Here is a 21590-nt window from a genome sequence, read left to right as displayed (position 1 = left end):
AAAGTAGAGGAGAAAGATTAGAATTGAATATAGAAACAAGTAAATATTGATTCACGTGTAAAGGATTATTGTAAATTTACGTAAACGATTAAATTTGGCTCGATACTTTTCTCTCTAATTGAAACTTTAAGACTACGAATTGAATTCACGACACGATCTTTTGCATACCTTGAAGCATCGATCGAAGATTCATCTCGTTATTAACACTCCGCGAAACATCGCCATGGATATCGACAACTTTATTCCTGGCTTCGTAATTTTGGTTAGAGTTCAAATTTATTTCGATTCTTTACACTACTCTAAACCTATCTAGATCTTTCCTCGAGTCACTTTACGGTAGCTCGACGTCTGGATTTTTAATAATTCAAACGTTTCTATGTAGCGGCTGGTAATCAAGAAACTCGTTTGCATTTCCAGGCCGCGCTTTATCACGGTTTCGTCCGTTATGCTGTGCACGCTGTGGTCGTAAAACCGTCGCCTTCGACGATTTTTGCGTGCCCTCGTGACAATAAAGTTCGAAGTTAATTATAAAACTACGACGGAATGTCCGACTTGCTCGCGAAAAGATAGAGAACGGTTTCATTGTCGGACGTTCACCACTGTTGCCAATAAGTATTCACATTATGCGATCTAACAGTTCAGGGAAAAGTTTTATAGGAATTTTTTTATATCCAATATCTGGCTCGTGCTTTAAAGCGTTAATAACCCTAGTATAACTATTTGTAATTATTATTCTAAGTAATTATAAATAATGAGGGAAATTATTAAATAACTGCTTTAGAGCCTATTATTTCATGCTGTAAAAATGAAATTTTTCGATCACTTTTTGTGGTTAAGGTTAAAAATTTTTACGAGATTGAAATATGTTCTAGTTTTACTAGTTTTAAATTTGTTTGAACGTCAAATTGTGATTTATTTTTATGAAACTAGGTTACACAAATAAACTTTCCTTTTCTTTTCTTTTCTTTGAAAGGATTGGCTTTTCGGAATCGATTTTCTTTTGTATCGAACAGTCATTTTTACATCGCAAGCTCAGCTACTACCATATATTATTACCTACCATATTCTATTTTAACGAGATATACAATTAAATTGAAGTCGATGAATCTCGTAACCTATATTAATTCAAACGGTATCCGGAATTGGCTATTCCATATTATAGAAATACAACTAAATTTTTTTACGAGGTTGGTAGTGAGTGCATAGGTTGGCAGCGAGTGTGTAGGAAGAGAGGAAGTTCATAAGTTGGTAACAATGACAAAGTATAAAAGGCGGGAACGTAACGGTCACCATCTTTTTCGTGGACAATAGGTTGAGTAAGGTAACGTGCAATCTTTTGTAATAGAAACCGTGCTATTTTTTAAAGAATCGTATCGAAATTCATCCGGTATTACAATACACTAGAGACGTTAAAGAACTCGTGTATCGAGTTATTTGATCGGCAAAGTTTTCGTTTAACACGTACAATAATAAATCGCTTCATCGCAAATACATTCTATTTACCTTCCGCGTCCTTGTATTTACCCGGAATCTTTAACGCAAGCAATGAACCAAGTGGTTGCCGGAACCTGACCGTAACTTTCCTTGAGACAACAATACACTCGTCGACATGCCCTCTGTAACATCGAGAATCGTATTTGAAAGTCGTTTAGTCTTCGGGAAATATTCGCGAGGTGCGTGTCTGCTTTCTGTAAATCCGCGAGTGTAATTTTCAAAATGTCGAATTACAAGTGTAGCAGTACCTGTAACCGGAAGAATCACTGCCAATATAGGAAAGTGTCAATGGAAATGAACAAATCGTTTCCAATTCTTACGGAAGGTGCATGTATCTGCGATGGTCGTCACAGGAAATTACGTCGTGAGAAACATAGGAAATAGATCGAAACTACATAACCTGAACCAGAGTTGTTTCATCGGTCACCACTGGAGTATATTAGCGATAGCTCGACAGAAAATAATTCGATGTCATCGATCGAACGAAGGTGGTGAGTTTTGCAAATACATTATTATTATCTGTAAGAGAGTCTCCGAGAACACCTTAAACTTTAAGATGTATGAAACGAACAATTAGAAAAGTAGACCTCGTCCATAACCGTGAGCTTTAAGAGATTACGATGTTAATTACGAAAAGTTTTAATGTAGGAAAGTTTTCATAACTTGGACAGTTGCTTTTATTAATGCATTGATCATGAGAGTTTAACAACTGTTTAAGTATACTTTTCTTGTATAGAAATTTTCTTTTCTTTTTGCTAAGAAATAATTTGAAAACCTCTGCTCTATGTTCCGTCTATGTTCTTAAGTCTGTAGTCATTGGTCTATAGACTTGAATATAGGTCAATAAACTTTTTTTTCAAACTAACCATCGCAATTATAATTATAAATAATGAAAAAAGAACAATATTTTGTAATGGGCGTTATTAATATAATTGAATCATTTATTGTAACGTAGTAGACGAAATTACGTAGATTATTCCAAGTAAAAATACAAACTGAAATTTAACCTTTTCTCTAAGCGCGAGTGAATACAATAAAAACGCTTATTATTCGAAAGTCGAGCAAAGAGTGAAGCTTGCATTAATAATATGAAGGTTTAATTGGTTTTGAAACTGCACGATCAATGTTACTCGCTCGCAATTTTCTCCGTTGCATAGTAAAATTTTATTATCCCCCGGGTAAGGAACACCATGAGCTTAGCCACGAACGAAACTAAACGCTAATGGCTCAGGCGCAATAATTACCGGAACACTATTTACCGCATGAATTTTTACCCGGTCCACGCTGAGCAAGTGAGTTCGCCGAACAAAAGCGGGGGGGCGTGTTAGTCCAGCGATATTTAAAGTCCCATTCTCATTATTTAAGCGTCTTGTTTAATCCGGAGACAAATGGCGGGTCGCCTGATTAAGATTAGTTTGCGAAAAGGGGCGCAAACTTAATTATACTTATTATCGCCGTTCTTTTAATCGTTCTTTGCAATCGCTGTTTTATTATTTTATTATGCTAATTCTAATATACGTAATTTTATTATTCTACCCAGTGAGAATTTAAAGCTCCGGTGCTCGATCTTTCGATCGAAACTCAAGTACTACTTTTTACAAAACTCTTCGATTCGGACGTTGGTTAATTTTATCGAAAGAACGTTTCGATTGCCCTCTCGAAACGTCGCCGAGTAATAATCTTCAATTTCTTACAAAATTCTCAATAAAACTGACCGAAAGCAGGAGATAAAATTAAACCGAATAACCTTGTAAATTACCGCGTCTATCGTTAGTTTTCTGTTCCGAAGATAGAGCGTCGTGTTCTAAATCGAACACTTCCAGTTAAAAATAAACGATTCCAACGAGAGCGCATACTTTATCGCTACTTAAGCGAGGCAACACAAAAGTAAAATCAGATCGCGAACGAATCACCACTGAATCGTCAACCAACCGTACATCAAAACCGTACAAACCCTTAAAACGCTTGAAATCGTGAATATGCATAGATAAAAAAAAAGAAATAAATCTTTCCAATACTCGCGTACCCTGTCACGAGTGAGATTGAGGTTAGGTTTAGAAACAGCTCTGCCCGTCTCGCCGCTGCTCTGCGTCGTTATCGCTTCTGTATCTCTCGCAGCAAACGAATATTTACTTCGCACGCGAGTCGCAGGCCAGTGAACCGAAGCCACGAAAATAAATCGAACAAATTAACAAACGAATGATACGCGTGTACTCTCGATCCCGTTATCGATCGAGTTTCGTCGCACGTTTACTCCCGTAACCTCCGGGCGTGGATTCAACCGAGTCGATCGTCGACAATGGTGCGCAAAGAGTCGAAAACTAAAATTAATTAGTCCTCGGGACGGGAAGCTCGTTACGAACCGAAACAAAAGTTGGCGAAGACAATCGTCGAAAGTGGCTGACGTCTGGCACCGTGTTTCGCGGCACACTTCGCGAGATCGCGTCCCTTGACGAACGTGCCCTTAATTGGTTCAACTCCCGGTGGTTGTTCAGAACTCAACCATCCCCGCCCCCACCACCCAGCCTCGCCCCTCCCTCTTTATTCTGGACACCGGAAGTGTTTCGTTGCGCCGTCTGGTACGGCCAGGAGAAAATCAGCTTCGGTTGGACCGAGACGGATTTCAGGATACTCGGACGACAAAAGCAGCCACCGGTCGATCGATAACAGCCCCTGTTGACTTCGACAAAGGGTGGGCCAATAGGTGGGGACGGTTGGGGATGCCAGGTTACAGAGAGGAGGCGGACACTTTGATGGAAGACTTTTTACGATGAAACGGGCCACGATCGTCTAAGGCTCGCCTCGCTGGATCGTTAAAAGCTCCGTTAGAAGAGTCTCGGAAAGTTCGTAACTCGAAACCCCTTCTGCGATTTCGTCTACCCCCACCTCCCCGCCCCTCGCCCTACCATTGTCGTAGTCGTTCCTCGAGTTCGATTTTTATGAATGGATATCAGTTTCCCTCGCCACCCTTCTCACCCCTCTCTCCACACTTCGAAATCCCCTCCTCTTGCAGAGCAAGTTTGCCAGGAGATCCTTGTTTCACCCGAAGATGGGTGTAGACCATTGGTGGTGGGGGTTCTGTTAGGCGAGACGAGGCTCGAATTTCGAAGGTCGTTTAATCGATGGTGAAAGAAGCCAGGGGCTCGATAACGATGCGAAAATTTTTTTTTCTCTATTCTTGGGGAGCGTAGAATTTTTCTTTTTTTTTTTTTTGCTTTTCTTTTTCTTGCAGGTTCCGTGAAATTTTACTGACTTTTGACACGGACCGATTTCGAGTTTCTTTTTTTTTAAGAGCTCCTTGTGTGTAAAAAAATTTCTACACTCTGGTTTTAAAGGGACATACGAACAATATTTATTTCCATGGTTGTGTATTAATGAACAATTATGTGTTACCTCTGTTTTTGTACGATAGAAGAATTCTTTTGTACCTTCTTTGGATCGTAGGGCCCATTTTGTCTCGGAGAATTTTCACTTTTTATATTTCTCCTCGAAGTCGATCTCAATTGCTTTGGTTATCGATTATGCGTCTAATTGAATCGGAGACCAATGAAATTACGCTGCCTCGTAAATGTAATAAAAATAATATTCGAATCGTCGCGAGCAGATAAGTTTCCTCCCTGTGGATACCGTTCGTTTTATATCGGAAGGGATTTTACGATCACTTAACCCTTGGTGGTCCCGATTCACGTTTACAACGTCTTCGTTCAGATTGCTTTTTGTCACCGAAGTTGCACGCGAAGAAACGATATTTTATTCTTTATATACGCGCGATCTGTTTCGCGCTGCTTTTTACGTTGCATACGAATGCACAAATTTTGGTAGCCCGATACCGTTTTACAACGTTGCAGAACCGTGCCACCGTTTATCCAGATTAAAAAAACTATTTATACGACAGATTTGTACGTTTTTATGGAATGTACGTAACCGATTTCGAAAAATATATATTTCCTCGCGTACAGATGACAGACGGTCACAGGGTTGGAAAAAGTACGAAAAAAAATTCACATTCGTCCCTTTTGGTCCACCGACAGAAATGCAAACTCGATTTTTTCGATTTATTTATTCGTGGGTCTGATCTAGTTTCGTAGCTTCAAAGTTTCATTTCCATATTTAGCATTCTGTCTCTGTTTCGAGTTACTCGAGTTACTGGTAAAGTTACCATCGATGTCTATACGAATCTTACATTTATTGTAAAATTACCTACGACCTACATTCGATCCTACACATCCGTCGACGTCGATTCTGTCCGTCAGAGACGTCTCGATCGTCTCTTACCCCGAGTACTATTCTCAGACGAATTTTTTATTTATCCGAATGAGCGTACTACGAACTCCAAACTATCGTAATTCTTTCCTTTCGAACGCCTCGTCTATCCCACGGTATCATCCACCTTTTTCTTTGGCTCGTTGAATAATATCTAAAGCTTAGAATACAAACGTACATCCGATACGACCTTCTTCCCAAGATACACCTGTTTTCGTATCGCACCAGGTGTTCACCTTCACAGAAATTGTTCCGTGTCTTCTAAACGTCGTCTCGTATTTGTAAACATTGTATGTGACAAGTTTCCATAGAATTACTAGGAGTAAGTTACCATAAGAATCACTGGAAGGCAAACGCGACTCTGTGAAGCGAGGTCGTATCGGGCATAGATTTGTAGAAACAATTTTTTTTCTTATTTTAACGTGCTTAATTTGTCTTTTTTTCTCTTATTTTAGAATACTAGGATTCGTATTATTTTTTTCCTATTTTAACATGCTCAATTTGTCTTTTCTTTTTCTTCTTTTAGCATATTGGAATTCGTATTTTTTTTTTCTTATTTTCACGTGCTCAATTTGTTTTTTTTTTTCATTATTTTAGTATACTAGAATTCATATTCTTTTCTTCCTATTTTAACGTGCTTAATTTGTCTTTTTTTTTTCTTATTTTAGCATACTGAATTTGTATTCTTCTTTTCTTATTTTCACGTGCTTAATTTGTTTTTTTTTTTCTTTCTTATTTTAGCACATTCAGATTCATTTTTTTCTCTCCTTATTTTAGCACACTGGAATTCGTATTTTTTTCTTCTTATTTTAGAGTGTTGAAATTGTACATAATAAACGAATAAGAATCGCTTAAATTTGTGGTCAGAGTCCATGGTAGCCATCCAGCAGAGAGCCCACCCTCGGGATACGCGAGCGCGCGGCTCGCAGACTCGCGCAAAGCCCAATATTACAACGCAAACGTAGAAACCAGTCTCTGGTTTCTTGGGGTCGTCGTACCTCACAGATCGATCTTCCAAGCGAGAACCGAGCTTTGCCAGGCGGGGTCTCGCGTAAAGGCGGTCTCCTCTGGCACGAAATGTTGGTCGTTTCGTTCGGTAACGCGGTTATCTCGGTGCTACGGCCGCTACGAGATCCTCTGTCATCGAGGGCTCGAGAAAAACCGCGAAAATCACGGCCAGAAACCTCCAACGATTCCACCGGCGCACATCCCGATCCACATTTTTTTAAGCACTTCGTTGCAATTGTTCGAATGGGAAACCATCGTCAAAACTGTTATTGCTACCCCTGGGGAAGATCGAGAAATTTCCATGAAATTAACTCGTTTTTATCGTACACCGCGGACGTGTAGAGTACGAATCCAGCGACCAAAGGAACTACGATGTACGAATTAAAAAATAGGATTTAAAGACAATTTACAACGGGGAATGAAAATATCGACAAACTCGAATTGTAACATCTGGGCATAATTGAATACTTTTTTCTTATCATACGTCGCGTGTTCAGAGCCATTATTCCATGAAATAGAAAAATGTACCGAGTTTTTTTCAAATTGAAATTTATTAGTCTTGTGAAACTTGAAAAAATTCCTACTGCAAACGATAGATAACCTTTTGGTTTGTGTTTTTAATGTACGGGAAAAATTTACCAAATTTTTCCATATCGATCGAGTTCTCCGCTTTGAGAAATCAGCTCAAAAAAAAGAATAGGACAAATTGAGCACGTGAAAACGCTTGAGAATGCAGTTCTCCAAAGTGCATCTGACGCGGGACAACGATTCGGTGCGTAATCGGTTAAATTAATGTTCGATCGAGGATTTTAATTTACGAGGAAAATCGTCAAAGGCTTCGATCGTTTGTATCTTCGCACTTTTCGGGGGAAATAAAAGAAAGAAACTCGAATTAAGTTTCCCAACGTGCAACAACTGACGCGCGTGGTGGAATCGATGACGTCAAACGCGAAGGACAACGCGAAACGTAAAACTGCAACGCCAATTCCGCGGATGCAAATTCCCCTGGCCTAATTCGCGCGATTTTCTCTGACCTCATTCCAGCAGCGTGTATATGTAGGCCACCGTTCCATTTAAACGAAACGCTCTAGTATAATACCTGATACCGGCATTAGGTGCCGTTTATTTCTCTACCGACCACTCGAGACACTCCAACGCATCTTGGTTCTTATCTCTACCTCTGAAGCTGAATAAAAAAAAAAAGAATCCTAGCGAAACCAATTGACATTTAACTCGAGACATTGTTACAAAACTTCGCGACTCGCTGAGAACTTACCGCAAAGGAACTACGTGCATTGAAATCGACGAAAGACAGACGAGCTACGATTTGCAATAAAATTGTTGGAGAACAAATACCCAGTTTACAGAAGTAAAAATAATTATCAAATTGGAACGAATTCTGTCCCAATCTGATACGTGACTTAAAGTGGGTCACCGTGAACTTCTATGGGAAGAAATATCATTAGTAAATTTACTAAACGTATTTATTATTTACACAAGTATAGTGTACATAATATATCATCTTACAAGATAGTAATTTTTATAAAGTTTTTCGACTTAGTTTCAAAATTATATCTAGTAGCGACAAAAGATAGTTTTCGAGAAGAAAATAAAACACATCTATTTTTCGTTGAAACATTATTTCTGCAAGATCGACACAACAGAGGACATTAAAACGACCATTCTCGATGACTCGAGAAGAAAACTCGAGCAAATGTTCGCGTTACAGTCGCGTGAAAAACAATACGGTTAAATGGATTCTAAACGGGTACCTGTTCGTAAAAGGCAAACACCGTTGCCGAAAATTTGGTCGTTCAGGCGTTGAGATATCGTTTGGCGAGGAATTTACATCACGCGCGAGCGTGTCGCATAATTCTTATCGCATACTCGGCCGACATAAACATCGCGTTTACGACACGTGCGCGGATATGCACCACGCATATCTAATTCGATGCTGTTTACGAGCAGCACCGGTTGTACGAAAAGAAGAAAGGGTGTGTGTAAAATATAATTTAATATATATACATTAAAATACATGCATGGGCGCACCGGGGTCCCGGAAGAGGTCGATATATCGTGCAACGACCCCAGAAAAATCAAAGAGTGGCTGTGCAGCTTTGTTTCTCGGTAAAAGCACGCCACACGGTTTGCGACCTATTTTATGTATTCTTGGAAGCACGTTATCGCCACATTATAAATATTGAAACTAGTCTTCATCGGAATCGTATTGTGCCCCTCGAATACGAAAACGAGCGTTCTCCGTTGTTCTCGTGTGAAAAAAAAAAAAAAAAACAAAATATTACACAGCTCGGATGTTTCATCTTCAAAAACCAACGAATACGTTTCGTACTGGAAAATACAAAGACAGGGTGGCGATTGTCCGTGAAAAAACAAATGAAAAAGGTGCAACGAAGTTTTTCAGTGCGAAGCTTCGTTTACGAAAAAATGGAGTTTGAAAATCGTTCGGGGCACGGTGTAAGTTTCGATACTTAACGGGCGCGCCATTCCTCGTTGTTTCTACTTGTGCTTGAAACTTCTTTCTATTTATCTTCACGCACTGTCTTCTTCGTTACAATTTTCCTCTTTTCTTTTCTTTTCTTTTCTTTTCTTTTCTTTTCTTTTCTTTTTTTACACGCTCCTTTCAATTTCGTTTCCCGATCGTTCGAGCAACGACGGACATTGCAAATTGCTACTCACCCTCGAATTAAGTTTCATTCCTCGTTGTTTCTACTTGTGCTTGAAACTTCATTCTATTTATCTTCACGCGCCGTCTTCTTTGTTGCTATTACAATTTTTCTCTTTTCTTTTCTTTTTTACACGCTCCGTGCAATTTCGTTTCCCGATCGTTGGAACAACGACGGACGTTGCAAATCGCCACTCACCCTCGTATTAAGTTTCCGTAAAAACGCGCGCCATTCCTCGTTGTTTCTACTTGTGCTTGAAACTTCATTCTTTCTATTTATCTTTACTGTCTTCTTCGTTACAATTTTTCTCTTTTTACACGCTCCGTGCAATTTCGTATCCCGATCGTTCGAACAACGACGGACCTTACAAATCGCCACTCACCCTCGTATTAAGTTTCCGTAAAAACGCGCGCCATTCCTCATTGTTTCTACTTGTGCTTGAAACTTCTTTCTATTTATCTTCACGCACCATCTTTATTGTTGCTATCCCAATTTTTCTCTTTTCTTTCTTTTTTACACGCTCCGTGCAATTTCGTTTCCCGATCGTTCGAACAACGACGGACATTACAAATCGCCACTCACCCTCGTATTAAGTTTCCGTAAAAACGCGCGGCATCGTCGGTCCGCGTCACCGCGTCCGCCCTAGGGGGGTTCAACAGAGAGGGGGTGTCGGTTACAGGGTGTCGCGTGTTCTGGTTTCGAAACGATTAGCCTTCGATTAACCCCCGACGCGGGAACCCGATCTCGGGGGTGCGATTGGTATCGTTCATCGACACACTTACGCGGATCGAGCACGGGAGGACGGAGAAAGATGGAAGATGGGGGGTTTAAAGTTTAAACGAAGCCCCTCTTAAGACGAGATCCTATTAACGATCGCGTAAACCCTATCTCGCGGCGTTTCTTCTTACACGGGGGCCGAGTAACCCTGTCGTGAAAACAACTGGTCGTCCCCTGTTCGAGTTAATGGACGGCGACGACCTGCCAAAACGATTCTCCGTCGGTGATGGACCGCGACGACGACGACACTGACGTCGACGAGGAGTGCAACAACACGGGGTGTAACCGGAGAGGATTTTCCTTGGAAAACGACGGGGAGGTTCCACATCTATTCCTTTATCACTGTAATTCTCACGAGACGAACTTCTCCTTCTGTGTTAAAGGAGACGATGGGAAACGTTGAAACATTTATTATTATTAATAATATTAGTAATAATAATAATAATAATAATAATAACAATAATGCGTAAAGATTGTGTCTACAAAGGAATTAAATACCGAGCGGGAGCAAGATTAAAAAGAAAGGTAAATTAAAACATTTTACAGGGGAAAATCTAATCCAAAATTTACTCTTGTAAGCTTTTTGTCGTATAATTCGTACCAGACTCCGCGCAGTGGAGTATACGAGTATATCTCAGTATACTGAGATATCGACCTAATGCTCGATTATATTAGGTTGTTGGGAAAGTCGTTTCGTTTTTTTTTTTTTTTTTTGTGAAAATGAAACATGATTTTTTTGGAGCTTATAAACATTTTATTAAATTCTATACTCTCAACTTTGGCAATCTTCTACTGTGTCATTTTTTTTGACATTTGAAGATTTTTGGAGTCTTTTCTTCTTGTTCGGTCGGTGATGGTGTTTGGTACCAAGCTGAGGTTTATACAAATGGAATCCGTTTGCAAACAAACGCGAATGCGATGGATGGTTGCACGGTGCTCGTGATATTTCGTGGCGGCTTAACAAGCAAACGGAATTCCTGAAAGGAGGCATAAATGAATGAACGCGAAACAACGCGATCGCACGTGTTCTAAATTAAAACGCTTCTCGCTAGAGGAACCCTGTTACGAACCTTGCCTGCGCAAACAACCGAACCGTGAAGAAAAATGAACAGACGGTAATAAAATGTTAACGTTGTTTCTACGGCGTAACGCGTACCGTTTTAATAACAAACTGGAGCCCCGACTTGTAGGCACGATGTTCTAAACCTACTTTCTCTCGAACGGTCCACTCGATCGAAAAGCAAAGACATAACAGAGGGTCGCAAAGATTGCCAAAGACAAAGTTAAAATCGAACACACAACAACGTTTGACTTGCAATTTTTCGCTTGAATGCGACTATACTATCGGGACGAATGCGTGTAAATTGTTAAAAATCTCTAAACATAGTATTCATCAATTACCAACGGATATATATATATATATATATTAATATCTCGCCTGTATAAAAATGTCGATACAAAATACATACGTAAAAAACATATATATGTAAAAGGGTTTACGTGATACGGTGAAAAGAAAGTTTTCTTCCGTACGAATTGCAATAGTCGAGTTTCGCCTAAATAAAGTGCACGAAAATGATAAACTAAACGATAGATCTCGTCGAGTGGATCGAGAGCAATGGCGACTGTTCTATTTTCACCGAGTCCAAGCGCGAACGGAGCGATAAGAAGGATTTCCCGATAAACTTTCCGCGTGGCGTTAATTTTTCGCCCGCGACCGTAAAGCATCGTCGAGAAGAATTTCCTGGTACAGTTCTCGAGACAGTATCAGAGGGATGTGAAACTTCGTAGGGTGACTTGATCCCTTAAGCTTGAATTATCGCTACCGGAAAAATACGTGTCCTTATTTTTTCATCCGTGGCCAGGACGCGACTAGGCAAACACTGGATACCCTTGCAAGCCTTTTAAAAAACGTTATCGAACGTTCAGAACATGTTCCGACTCGGATCGTTGAATTAATCTTGTTAATTGTCCCGTGTAAGTCTCCCGGAGCTGGAATCTTTCTTTTTAACACCCTCTGCGTCTCTGCGACGTGACCAGTTAAATTAATCCTGTTACTACACGTCTCCCAAGTGGTGAACTTTTCTTTCTTTTTCGTTTACCCCCTCTACGTCTCCTAAGAGGCGCGAATCTTCCTTTTTTCCTTTTTTTCTTTTTTTTTCAACACTTTCTACGCTTCTCTGACGGCTGAACGTGACCAGTTGAATTAACCCTTAACCCTGTTACCATACGTGTCTCCCAAGGCGTGAATCTTTTCTTTCTCAACACCCTTTACGCTTCCCTGACGCTCAACGTGACCAGTTGAATTAACCCTTAACCCTGTTACCATACGTGTCTCCCAAGGCGTGAATCTTTTCTTTCTCAACACCCTTTACGCTTCTCTGACGCTCAACGTGACCAGTTAAATTAACCCTGTTACCGTACGTCTCCTAAGGCGCGAATCTTTTTTCTTTTTTTCCTTTTTCTTTTTCTTTCAACGTCCTTTTTCCAACGTGGCCAAGTCGAGCACACAGTTTTTTCACGATAACAAGATCACGATCCCCACGATCGGGGACGAGTTGAAGCGGAAAGGTTAAAAGGATCGCGAGGAAATCGCATAAATCGATGAATTCCACCCGCGGCGTCAATTGGCCCACTACGAGGTAACTAGGCTACGAGAGAACAGGGGAATTCGGCCATGGCTTCTCGTGGGGTGATTTCGTTATGGGGGTAACTGACGTCACCGAATGGTGGGGGTTGCCCGCGCGGCCTCCACGTCCCCCGGCGCGTGGTGGTGCGACGCTGGCTGCCTCCTCGTACGTGAAATCAGGTCGATCGGCGTTATCGAACGCCTCCACTTCCGGTGGGACGCCGTCCCCACCGAATATCGTGGCCTTTACTCCGTGGAGCCATGTTGGCTCGTTAACGCATCTTCGTGACATCCACGAACACGTTGGCCAGATATTTTACCACCGGACACCTTGTCCGCCAATCTTGGCAAACGTTCACGTTTGAAAGATTCGATACGTTTTATTTGCATCGATCACGTCCGCTAAAAACTACGAATGTACTCGAGCAGAGAATAGTAGGTGAAAGGGTGGAGTTTGACGAAATATTGTCTTGTTGTCTGAATCTAATTTTGTAGACACATCTCCTGGGACAATTCGATTTGAAATGAAAATAATATATAAGTGTTTGTGAAGTAGTACTCGAATAATCGTTCAAAACGAGTGTTATCGTTTGCTAGATGATTAAATTTTTGTTTGTCATTTGTAAGTAGAGAGTTAAGTATTGATTGTAGAATATACTGGGAAAGTGTCTTACGAAAGTAACAATTAATAATTTATCTACAAAGGAATCTGAAATTATTTTTACATTCTTTTGTTTTCTTTCTAATCTTCTATCTTGGTTTTAAAATTCACGATTTGTGTATCTATGTAGATTTTTGTCCATTACGAATGAAAAAATTACGATTAAAATTTCTTAGAGATATTAAACGGAGCACTATCGACTACAAACACGTTGGGAAACGTTCTGCGAGAAAAATTCCTGAAAAGGATGTCGTACTGCTAAACTCGGTATTCTTTTTTCACCTGAAGCGCACCTCAAAACATTCCGCTCGTAATCATCCGGTCTACAGACGTATAGTCAAAGACTTTTTCGTTGGTCTTTCTTTTGTTCAACTAACGTAGCATTTACACATGTGTTTGCGGGCCCTTGCGGCGACGCCATTAACGACGCCTAACGAGCTGGACCAAGATTCTGGAACAATATCCGTGAAAGCATAGTTGTGTACGTAATTCAAGCTGAAGATGACAAAGAAACTGTATACAGAGGATATAGGAGTTCCGAAATACGGGAGAAACAAAGATAATCATCGAAAGGGGGAAAAAAAGCAAGATCGGAGGAAAAAGGAAAAGAAAATAACGGACAAAAGAAATATTTAAAAGGACGTGTGTGTGAAGTAATTTCAGCCGGGTAGAGCGCATCGTTTCTCGGACGATAAATGAAGTAATTAAACGGGCTCCGGTAAAGTATTAAGATGGGTGACCGCTTGAAACTATCACGTGTTTCCACAATAGGGGACCCTGTTAATAACTTTCGGGATGTAGGTAGAATAGAGGAGTCGTCGACGTCGATTAAAAAGGAAAAGAAACAAAGGGGGAACATTGCAAGAGAAAAATTACAATGAGCGCAAGAAAATTTAAGAGGAAATTAAGAACGAGGACAAGAAAAGTTATAGGGAAAATTAGGACCGAGGACAAATTAGACCGGAGAAGAAAGAAAGAGAGAAGATACACAAAGAGACAAAAGCGCCTCTAATGATCTTCGAGTAGAGGTCCATATCAGTTACAAAGAAATTAAGAGGAAATGAAGGAGGATCGAGGACAAAGAAAAAGTATAATGAAAACAACTTAATATTATAAAAATACGATAGGATTAGTATTAGCGGGGAAAATAGAGATTTAAGCGAATCAATGATGTTTCGAAAGAAAGTCTCGCATAGGAATTTAAGGAAAAGCATGATAGAAAAATAAAAAAATTAACAGGATGAAAAATAATATACGAAATAACGAAAACAAGGAAAGAAATATATCGTGGATAAGAAGGGGAGAGGGTAAAGAAAAAAAAAAAGCGTCTAGGGGGAAAAAGCTTTCCCAAGTCGCGAATTCGAATGGAACACGTACCGCGATCGAACTTCCGTAGAAATATTGACTTTTCCTCGCCTCGAAAGGTTTCGTATGCTCTTACGTAGATATGGTGTGGTGGTGCAGCCCGTGAAAAGCTCTTTTCCAGGCACCAAATCGTCTTTCACTTCGTAATCGGGCGATTTTCTCCATTTCAGCCGTACCCTTGTTGCACGGAATCTTATTTTGCCTCTTGCTATTCTTTCGAGTAAACAGAGTGAATTTATGCCGCGTGCATTGTAAAGTCTAATACAATCGGGTTCTCCGGGAGGGGGAGGGGGGAATAAGGCAGCTTTCAAGCAGCGACTCTTTCCAGATAACTCGTTTCTTCACCCCGCTCTGCACATGTACCTTTTATGCGGTGGTGGTAAAGAGAATTATTATTATTATTTCAAAAGTGAAAAGTAGAAAATGTTCGCACAGAGAATATTGTACGAAACATTGAACCAAGAGAGGAATTTTAACATTTCCGAAGCAGCAGAGGGTTCTGCATAATGGAAACCGTGATTAAAAAAATTTTAAAGATACCATATTGTTCCTTATATCTACAAAAGTTTCAATCTTGAGTTCAACACTTCTTCGTTACAAATTATTAAAAATTTGCAAAAGAATTACACCGAAGTGTCCCACTGATTAGACCCGCACCTCGTTTCTAAATAACTTACAAAACAAGAAACTACTAATTTGAAGAAGTTTGAATGAAAAACTCGTAGCCTACTTTGTCCAACATTTCCGGAAGGTTTTTAATTATCTGACGAGAATCGAGTTACGGATTTTAAAACCAAAAAAAAAAAAGGAAATCGATCTCCCAACTTACGAGCGCTCGACCGTTATTTTCCAATCGAGGGACTCTTTCGAGGAATTTAGGTATTTTCGCGCGGGACACGATTATCGATTTCGAGGGCTCGAAACAGGAGAAACAAGCGGTCATTTTGACGGACGTATTTAGGTTTCGCGCAACACCGCGAGCTTTTCCATCGTGCTGGCTCGGTATCGATCCGCTTATCAGTTTCATGCTTGAAGTAGTCTCATACGACTCGAGTGTGCAATTATTCCCGCGAAAGTATATTTCTAAGGGTAACGAGCCCACGGGAGCCAACGGGTTCCTACGTCGAGTGAATGGCTGGAATAAAACGATCGTTCGGGCAACGACGTCCACGAACGACGAACAGTTTGTCGCGTTTCAATGAACATCGGCGCGGTTCGGTTCGTTCGTCTTTGAAAAACGTAAATCTCGTTCGTTTCTTACAGAAACAAAGCATGATGGTGCGACAACTGGAAGAGGAGCTCAGAATGAGGATGCGCGGGCCCAGCGTCGAGATACAACAACAAATGGAAGTTTTGTACACCGAGAACGAGCATCTGACGCGAGAGATCGCCATACTTCGTAACACGATAAAGGTGAGCAGGCTTCGTTTCAATTATTCCAAAACGCATGTTTCGCGTATCACGGAATTTAACATTTAACTCTTCTAGCCACGTCGGATGTTAACATTAGATTTATCGACGAGATAACTGGTTCCAGTCGTCTTTGCAAAGAAATTTATTTTATATTTCATAGTATATTTTTTAAAGACCACTTTATCTATTTTATACATACAATCAATTTCGAAAGTTCCTTTTTTTTCCAATGGATTTTCCCGAGATACGTACGAGAAATACCTTAATATACCGGTATCTATCGTTAACAGTTCCAATGTTAACAACGGCGGCTTGAAAAATATACGTATCGCGTTATTAAAAGAACGAGACGATTTTCAACCAACTGTGGCGCAAAGATTTTAATTTTCACGGAGTGTTGCAAAAATATCCCGCAATGTATTTCGGAGTATTAAAAAGGTGACACACTTTTTAACCAACTACCCCCAAAGAGTTAAATGCATACGATTGCATTCAACTGCAGTATATTTTTATATAACCAGCGTTACGTTTCTCACTGTTGAATTTCTACAGATATATTTTTATCAGATTTTACTTCCCTGTCAATGTCCACTTGTTACTACGAGTTGAAGAATTGGTAAATTTCATTTGCAACATTCGAAGAAAAGTTTCTCGCGCATATTTTCCACTCGATGAAAAATGAAATACTTTCGAACGGATCGAAAGACAGCGGGTTAATACACGTTTCTCTCGAGCTTTCGATCTATCTCGAATCACGAATTTAATTAATATCGACTCTCGTGTTTTCAAGGGAGGGGGTAAAGATGCACCCCTCTCTTCGACGTGGAAAAATTGATCGCGACGTACGAGCCCCGTGGAGTATAATAGATTTTGCGCGAAGAATGGAGCATCGTTGGCTTTCGTTCGGATTGGAATTCGCTGGAAGAATGGCGTTCACCGGCCCGGGATCATTATAATCGGGAATAACGGGGATAAAACGCGCGAAATGGCGGCAAAGGCGAAAGATACGGGGGGGTAGGTCGAGCCAGCCGTGAATCCGAAAACCATCGAGCCTTACTTCCATTTCGTTGCGCAGCCTCGTTCCGTGGATCTCGAGTTTCTCTCTTTTCTTTTTTTTTTAAATAAAAAAATCGTTCGTCGCGAAACCGACTATTAATTTTCGTCCACGGTGGACATTCGTGGCATTGAATCACTTTCAAGGGTGAATCGTTTCGCGAAATCTCCGCTCGAGAATTTTCCAACAATATTTCCTCCCCATTGGAAATCGATAAGATTCGAACGCGCGTCAAACGACACCTAAATATGCCAGCAACGATTTAAAAAATGTCTGCGCACGAGAGACATTGCGGGCATTCAAATCACCAAGAAAGCTTCCACTTTTTCCCTCGTGAACGATATTCGAATTTCACTCCAGTCGTCTTTTACTTGTAACTAAAATCAACCGAACGCTTAAAGTGTACAGCAAAACTGATCGAAAGTGGTGCAGAAATGTTCAATTCAATTTCGTTCTATCAATTGATTCAATTTTCTGATCGAAGAGGTAGAATATTTCTTAACCGACCAGGTACGACAAGAGATACTTAAAATTTACCAAATTCTACAATTACGTACTCGATCACGATCCGAACGATGCAAAATTCATCTAAGATCTAAGAATCGCTTAAGAAATAAAACGAGAAGTATACCTAATCCGTATTTCGATCCAGGGAAGACGAGAGATGCATGAAATTTACCAAATTCTACAATTACGTACTCGATCAAAACCCAAACACTGCAAAATCCATCTAAGATCTAAGAATCGCTTAAGAAATAAAACAAGAAATATACCTAACCCGTATTTCGATCCAGGGAAGACGAGAGATGCATGAAATTTACAAAATTCTACAATTACGTACTCGTTCACAACCCAGACGATGCAAAATCCATCCAAGATCTAAGAATCGCTCAAGAAATGAGATGAGAAATATACCTAACCCGTGTTTCGATCCAGGGAAGACAGTAGGAATGGTATCTCTGTCACGAGAAACGTGTCCGTGAACTTTCGATCGGTTTCGTCGCTAATTAAACACACTCGACGAGCTCCACTCACGAGGGGGGTATCGCTTTACACACCACCGAGTGTTGATTCCCGGTATCCGCGGGACACGCCCGGCGTCGTTCGGAGCATTTTTTAATTGATTTTGTTGCAACGAGCAATCGAGACTCTTTGGTCTGTGGCACGTCTGGCGGCGGTCGGTGCACCTTCAAAGAATGCTTTGACGTGTACACGGTGTTCGGGCTCTTTATTCGTGGCCGGTGGTGTTGTCCGCCACCGTGTCTCTTAAATGCACCGATAATACACGCGCGTAGGAGAAAACCTCGACGATGCACGTTTGCGCGTTCAGTAGCGGGGAACGAACGCTAAACCCGTGAACCCGATTAACGACGAGCGTATAAGCTCCACGACGATCGGTGGATACGGCTTGATCAACGTTTTGACACAGAACAAGCGATTTAGCGGGCGATTCGCCCTGGTAATCCCTTGGGTGCGGTTTGACGGGCGCCCGGGCACCGCGCGTACTCCCGAAACCGAAATAGACAAGAGGTTTAGGTCTTGTTCGAGGTAAACGACCGATTGTCTGCCAACGGTTCGCGATGCTTCCGGAAATCTTGGCAACGGGTATCAGCTACCCGCAATAACTCCGTTAAGTCTGCCACCAGTGGCGCCGAAAGCGATCTCCCCCCCTGCACCTCTGGATATAACGCTCTGGATCAATAAACGACGACGGTGGAACGAACAGCCGCCGTCTTGTTCACGGGGTGAAATTAGATCGCGAACAAACGCGACCGTTCCTCCAGTCGAGCCTTCTTCTTCCTTTTTTTTTTTCTCGAAATTTATTTCGGCGCTAAATTTTGGTATCTTGAAGATAGAATAGGTATGGACGATGCTTCGAAAAATCTTTATAGAGACTATTACGAGCGGAGAAACTAATGGATATTTCTGGTACAGTAGAACCTCGATTGTAAGAACTAATTGGGCACAGTTTCGTAGACGAAGGTACTCGGAGGTTAAATTTCCTTTTCGGGGGTTAAATTGATGTGGACGATGCTTCGAAAAATCTTTATAAAGACTATTACGTGCGAGAAACTAATGGATATTAATTTCTGGTACAGTAGAACTTCGATTGTAAGAGCTAATTGGGCACAGTTTCGTAAACGAAGGCACTCGTGAATTATTTCCTTTTCGGGGGTTACATTGGTGTGGACGATGCTTCGAAAAATCTTTATAGAGACTATTACGAGCGAGAAACTAATGGATATTAATTTCTGGTACAGTAGAACTTCGATTGTAAGAGTTAATTGGGCACATTTTCGTAAACGAAGGCACTCGTGAATTATTTCCTTTTCGGGGGTTAAATTGGTGTGGACGATGCTTCGAAAAAAAATGTTGAAGAGTTTTTTACGAGCGGACGAAATAATGGAGATTAAGCTTTGCGCAGTAGGAGCTTGATTGTACGAGCTCGTCGCGAGGACAGCTACATGGACAAAGGTATACGCATATTTAACCATAGTGCGTTCGTGCGGGTCTCTCGCGATATATTATTTTTTTTTAATAATTAAAGCCATCGTGGTAGGTGCAACTGTTCCGATATTCCTTTAGTCGTCGCATCCTGTTGTAAACTTCGAGACCCGAGTTCCATACATTTGGTACATTTTTTTTTTCATTAAGGAAAATTTCCTAAATATTTGATAACTCACTTGGCATAAAAGCTTGCACGTACTCTATCCTATCTACGGATAGAAAAATAAGGATGAGAATTTTTTTCTTCCAAAAACTGTTCTTTTTTCTGAAAAATCATCCACTGAACGTACGAGGAAAATGCTCAACGAATCGTTTGTAAATTTACTTGATTCTTCAATTATGGAAAGAATCTTGTTACAAGTATACTAGGCTCGATAGATAACCTAGTACTATACTGTTCGATAAGTATCATATTACTTTTGAACTGTATTTTCACACCAATTTAACCTTCAAAGTACACAAATCTAGCCCCCCAAAATAAATTTCGAAGACCTGTCTCTCCAACTGTCCCCCGATCATCTTTTATAGTCAAAATTCTCCTGTACAGAAGTAAATCGCGATGAAATTATTCCTCGTGGTCTCATTAATTTTCTAAAGTATCGTTCACACCGATTTAACCTTCAAAGTACACAAATCTAGCCCCCAAAATAAATTTCGAAGACCTGTCTCTCCAATTGTCTCCCGATCAGCTCTTACAATCAAAATAATGTAAGTATGTTCCATACAGAAGTAAATCACGATTAAATTATTCTTTATGGTCTCAAAATTTTCCAAAGTATCGTTCACACCGTTTCAACCTTCACGACACACAAATCTAACCCCCAAACTAAATTCCGAAGACCTGTCTCTCCAACAGTCCCCCGATCATCATTTACACTAAAAATTCTCCCGTACAGAAGCAACTCGCGATGAAATTATTCCTCGTGGTTTGAAAAATTAGTCGAAAGCATCGTTCGCAGGGATTTCGATCTAAAAATAAAGTAATTTACTCTCACTGGCGAAGGGGAACCGGTTACGAAAGGGACTGATCGAACGCAGGCCGGCCAATCTTATCGCGCTCGGTCTATCGATCGCGGCGGTCGTTCCAAAAATACCCACGGACACGGACACGGGCACGGACGTGCGGAAAGTTCAAGAACCCCCTTCTAAATCCGCCGTTCGACGACCGACGATTGAAAATTCCATCGAACGAGTTGACACCGTCTTTCGTCGTCTTCTTCTTCCTCCTCGTCGTCGTCCATGAGCACGAATCATTCTCCTCGTCGTCGTCTTGGTCGTGGTCGTCGTCGTCCATGAGCACGAATCATCCTCGTCGTCGTCGCTTGGTCGTGGTCGTGGTCGTCGTCGTCCATGAGCACGAATCGTCCTCGTCGTCGTGGTCGTGGTCGTGGTCGTGGTCGTCGTCGCGGACAGGTCAAACGTGCAACGCACCGGGAGCAACTGGTCGCCTTTTGGCCACTCGCCAAATTATGCAGTCGCTTTCTGGCCACGTTCACCCGCGGCCTTTATTATCGAATCCGGGGATCGTGGCCCAGGTTCATCGGCAAGAGCGTTTTCTCGCGTGACGAGCCACCATCTCGTTCGGCGTCGTTGCCCCGACCATCGATCGAATGGCACCCATCGTCCTCCGCGAACCATGGACTCGTATCCCACAACCACCCCCTTCTTCTACATCTCCCGTGTACCAACGATACCGACCGATTCCTTCTCGATCCGGACGAAATCGACCGGAGA

The 21590-nt window shown here is 41.2% G+C and overlaps 1 protein-coding gene and 1 long non-coding RNA gene across 8 annotated transcripts in view; one reads left to right on the top strand and one right to left on the bottom strand.

Annotated features, from left to right (window-relative positions):
- Window positions 1–561, bottom strand: part of LOC143149536 (uncharacterized) — a 49874-nt gene extending 49313 nt beyond the window's left edge. For both annotated transcript variants that reach the window (XR_012992817.1, XR_012992818.1), the window contains exon 1: window positions 169–561. This is a non-coding gene — a long non-coding RNA (uncharacterized LOC143149536). The remainder of the gene's footprint in view (window positions 1–168) is intronic.
- LOC143149532 (uncharacterized) overlaps window positions 1–21590 on the top strand; it is a 122607-nt gene that overhangs the window by 28391 nt on the left and 72626 nt on the right. For 4 of the 6 annotated variants that reach the window (XR_012992813.1, XM_076316993.1, XM_076316994.1 and 1 more), the window contains exon 2: window positions 16145–16294. Coding sequence is in view for 4 of the 6 variants with exons in the window: in XM_076316993.1 (XP_076173108.1) it covers window positions 16145–16294 (150 nt within the window). In the remaining 2 variants the exon portion in view is untranslated. Of the gene's footprint in view, window positions 1–1756; window positions 1986–16144; window positions 16295–21590 lie in introns of those variants that run through there. The other 2 variants (XM_076316995.1, XM_076316996.1) reach the window with 2 other exon arrangements.

The sequence above is a fragment of the Ptiloglossa arizonensis genome, chromosome 7, assembly GCF_051014685.1.
Source record: "Ptiloglossa arizonensis isolate GNS036 chromosome 7, iyPtiAriz1_principal, whole genome shotgun sequence".
In the NCBI taxonomy this organism is placed as follows: Eukaryota; Metazoa; Arthropoda; class Insecta; order Hymenoptera; family Colletidae; genus Ptiloglossa; species Ptiloglossa arizonensis.
Note: the sequence above shows the minus strand (reverse complement) of the source record. Positions and strands in the feature narration are given on the sequence as shown.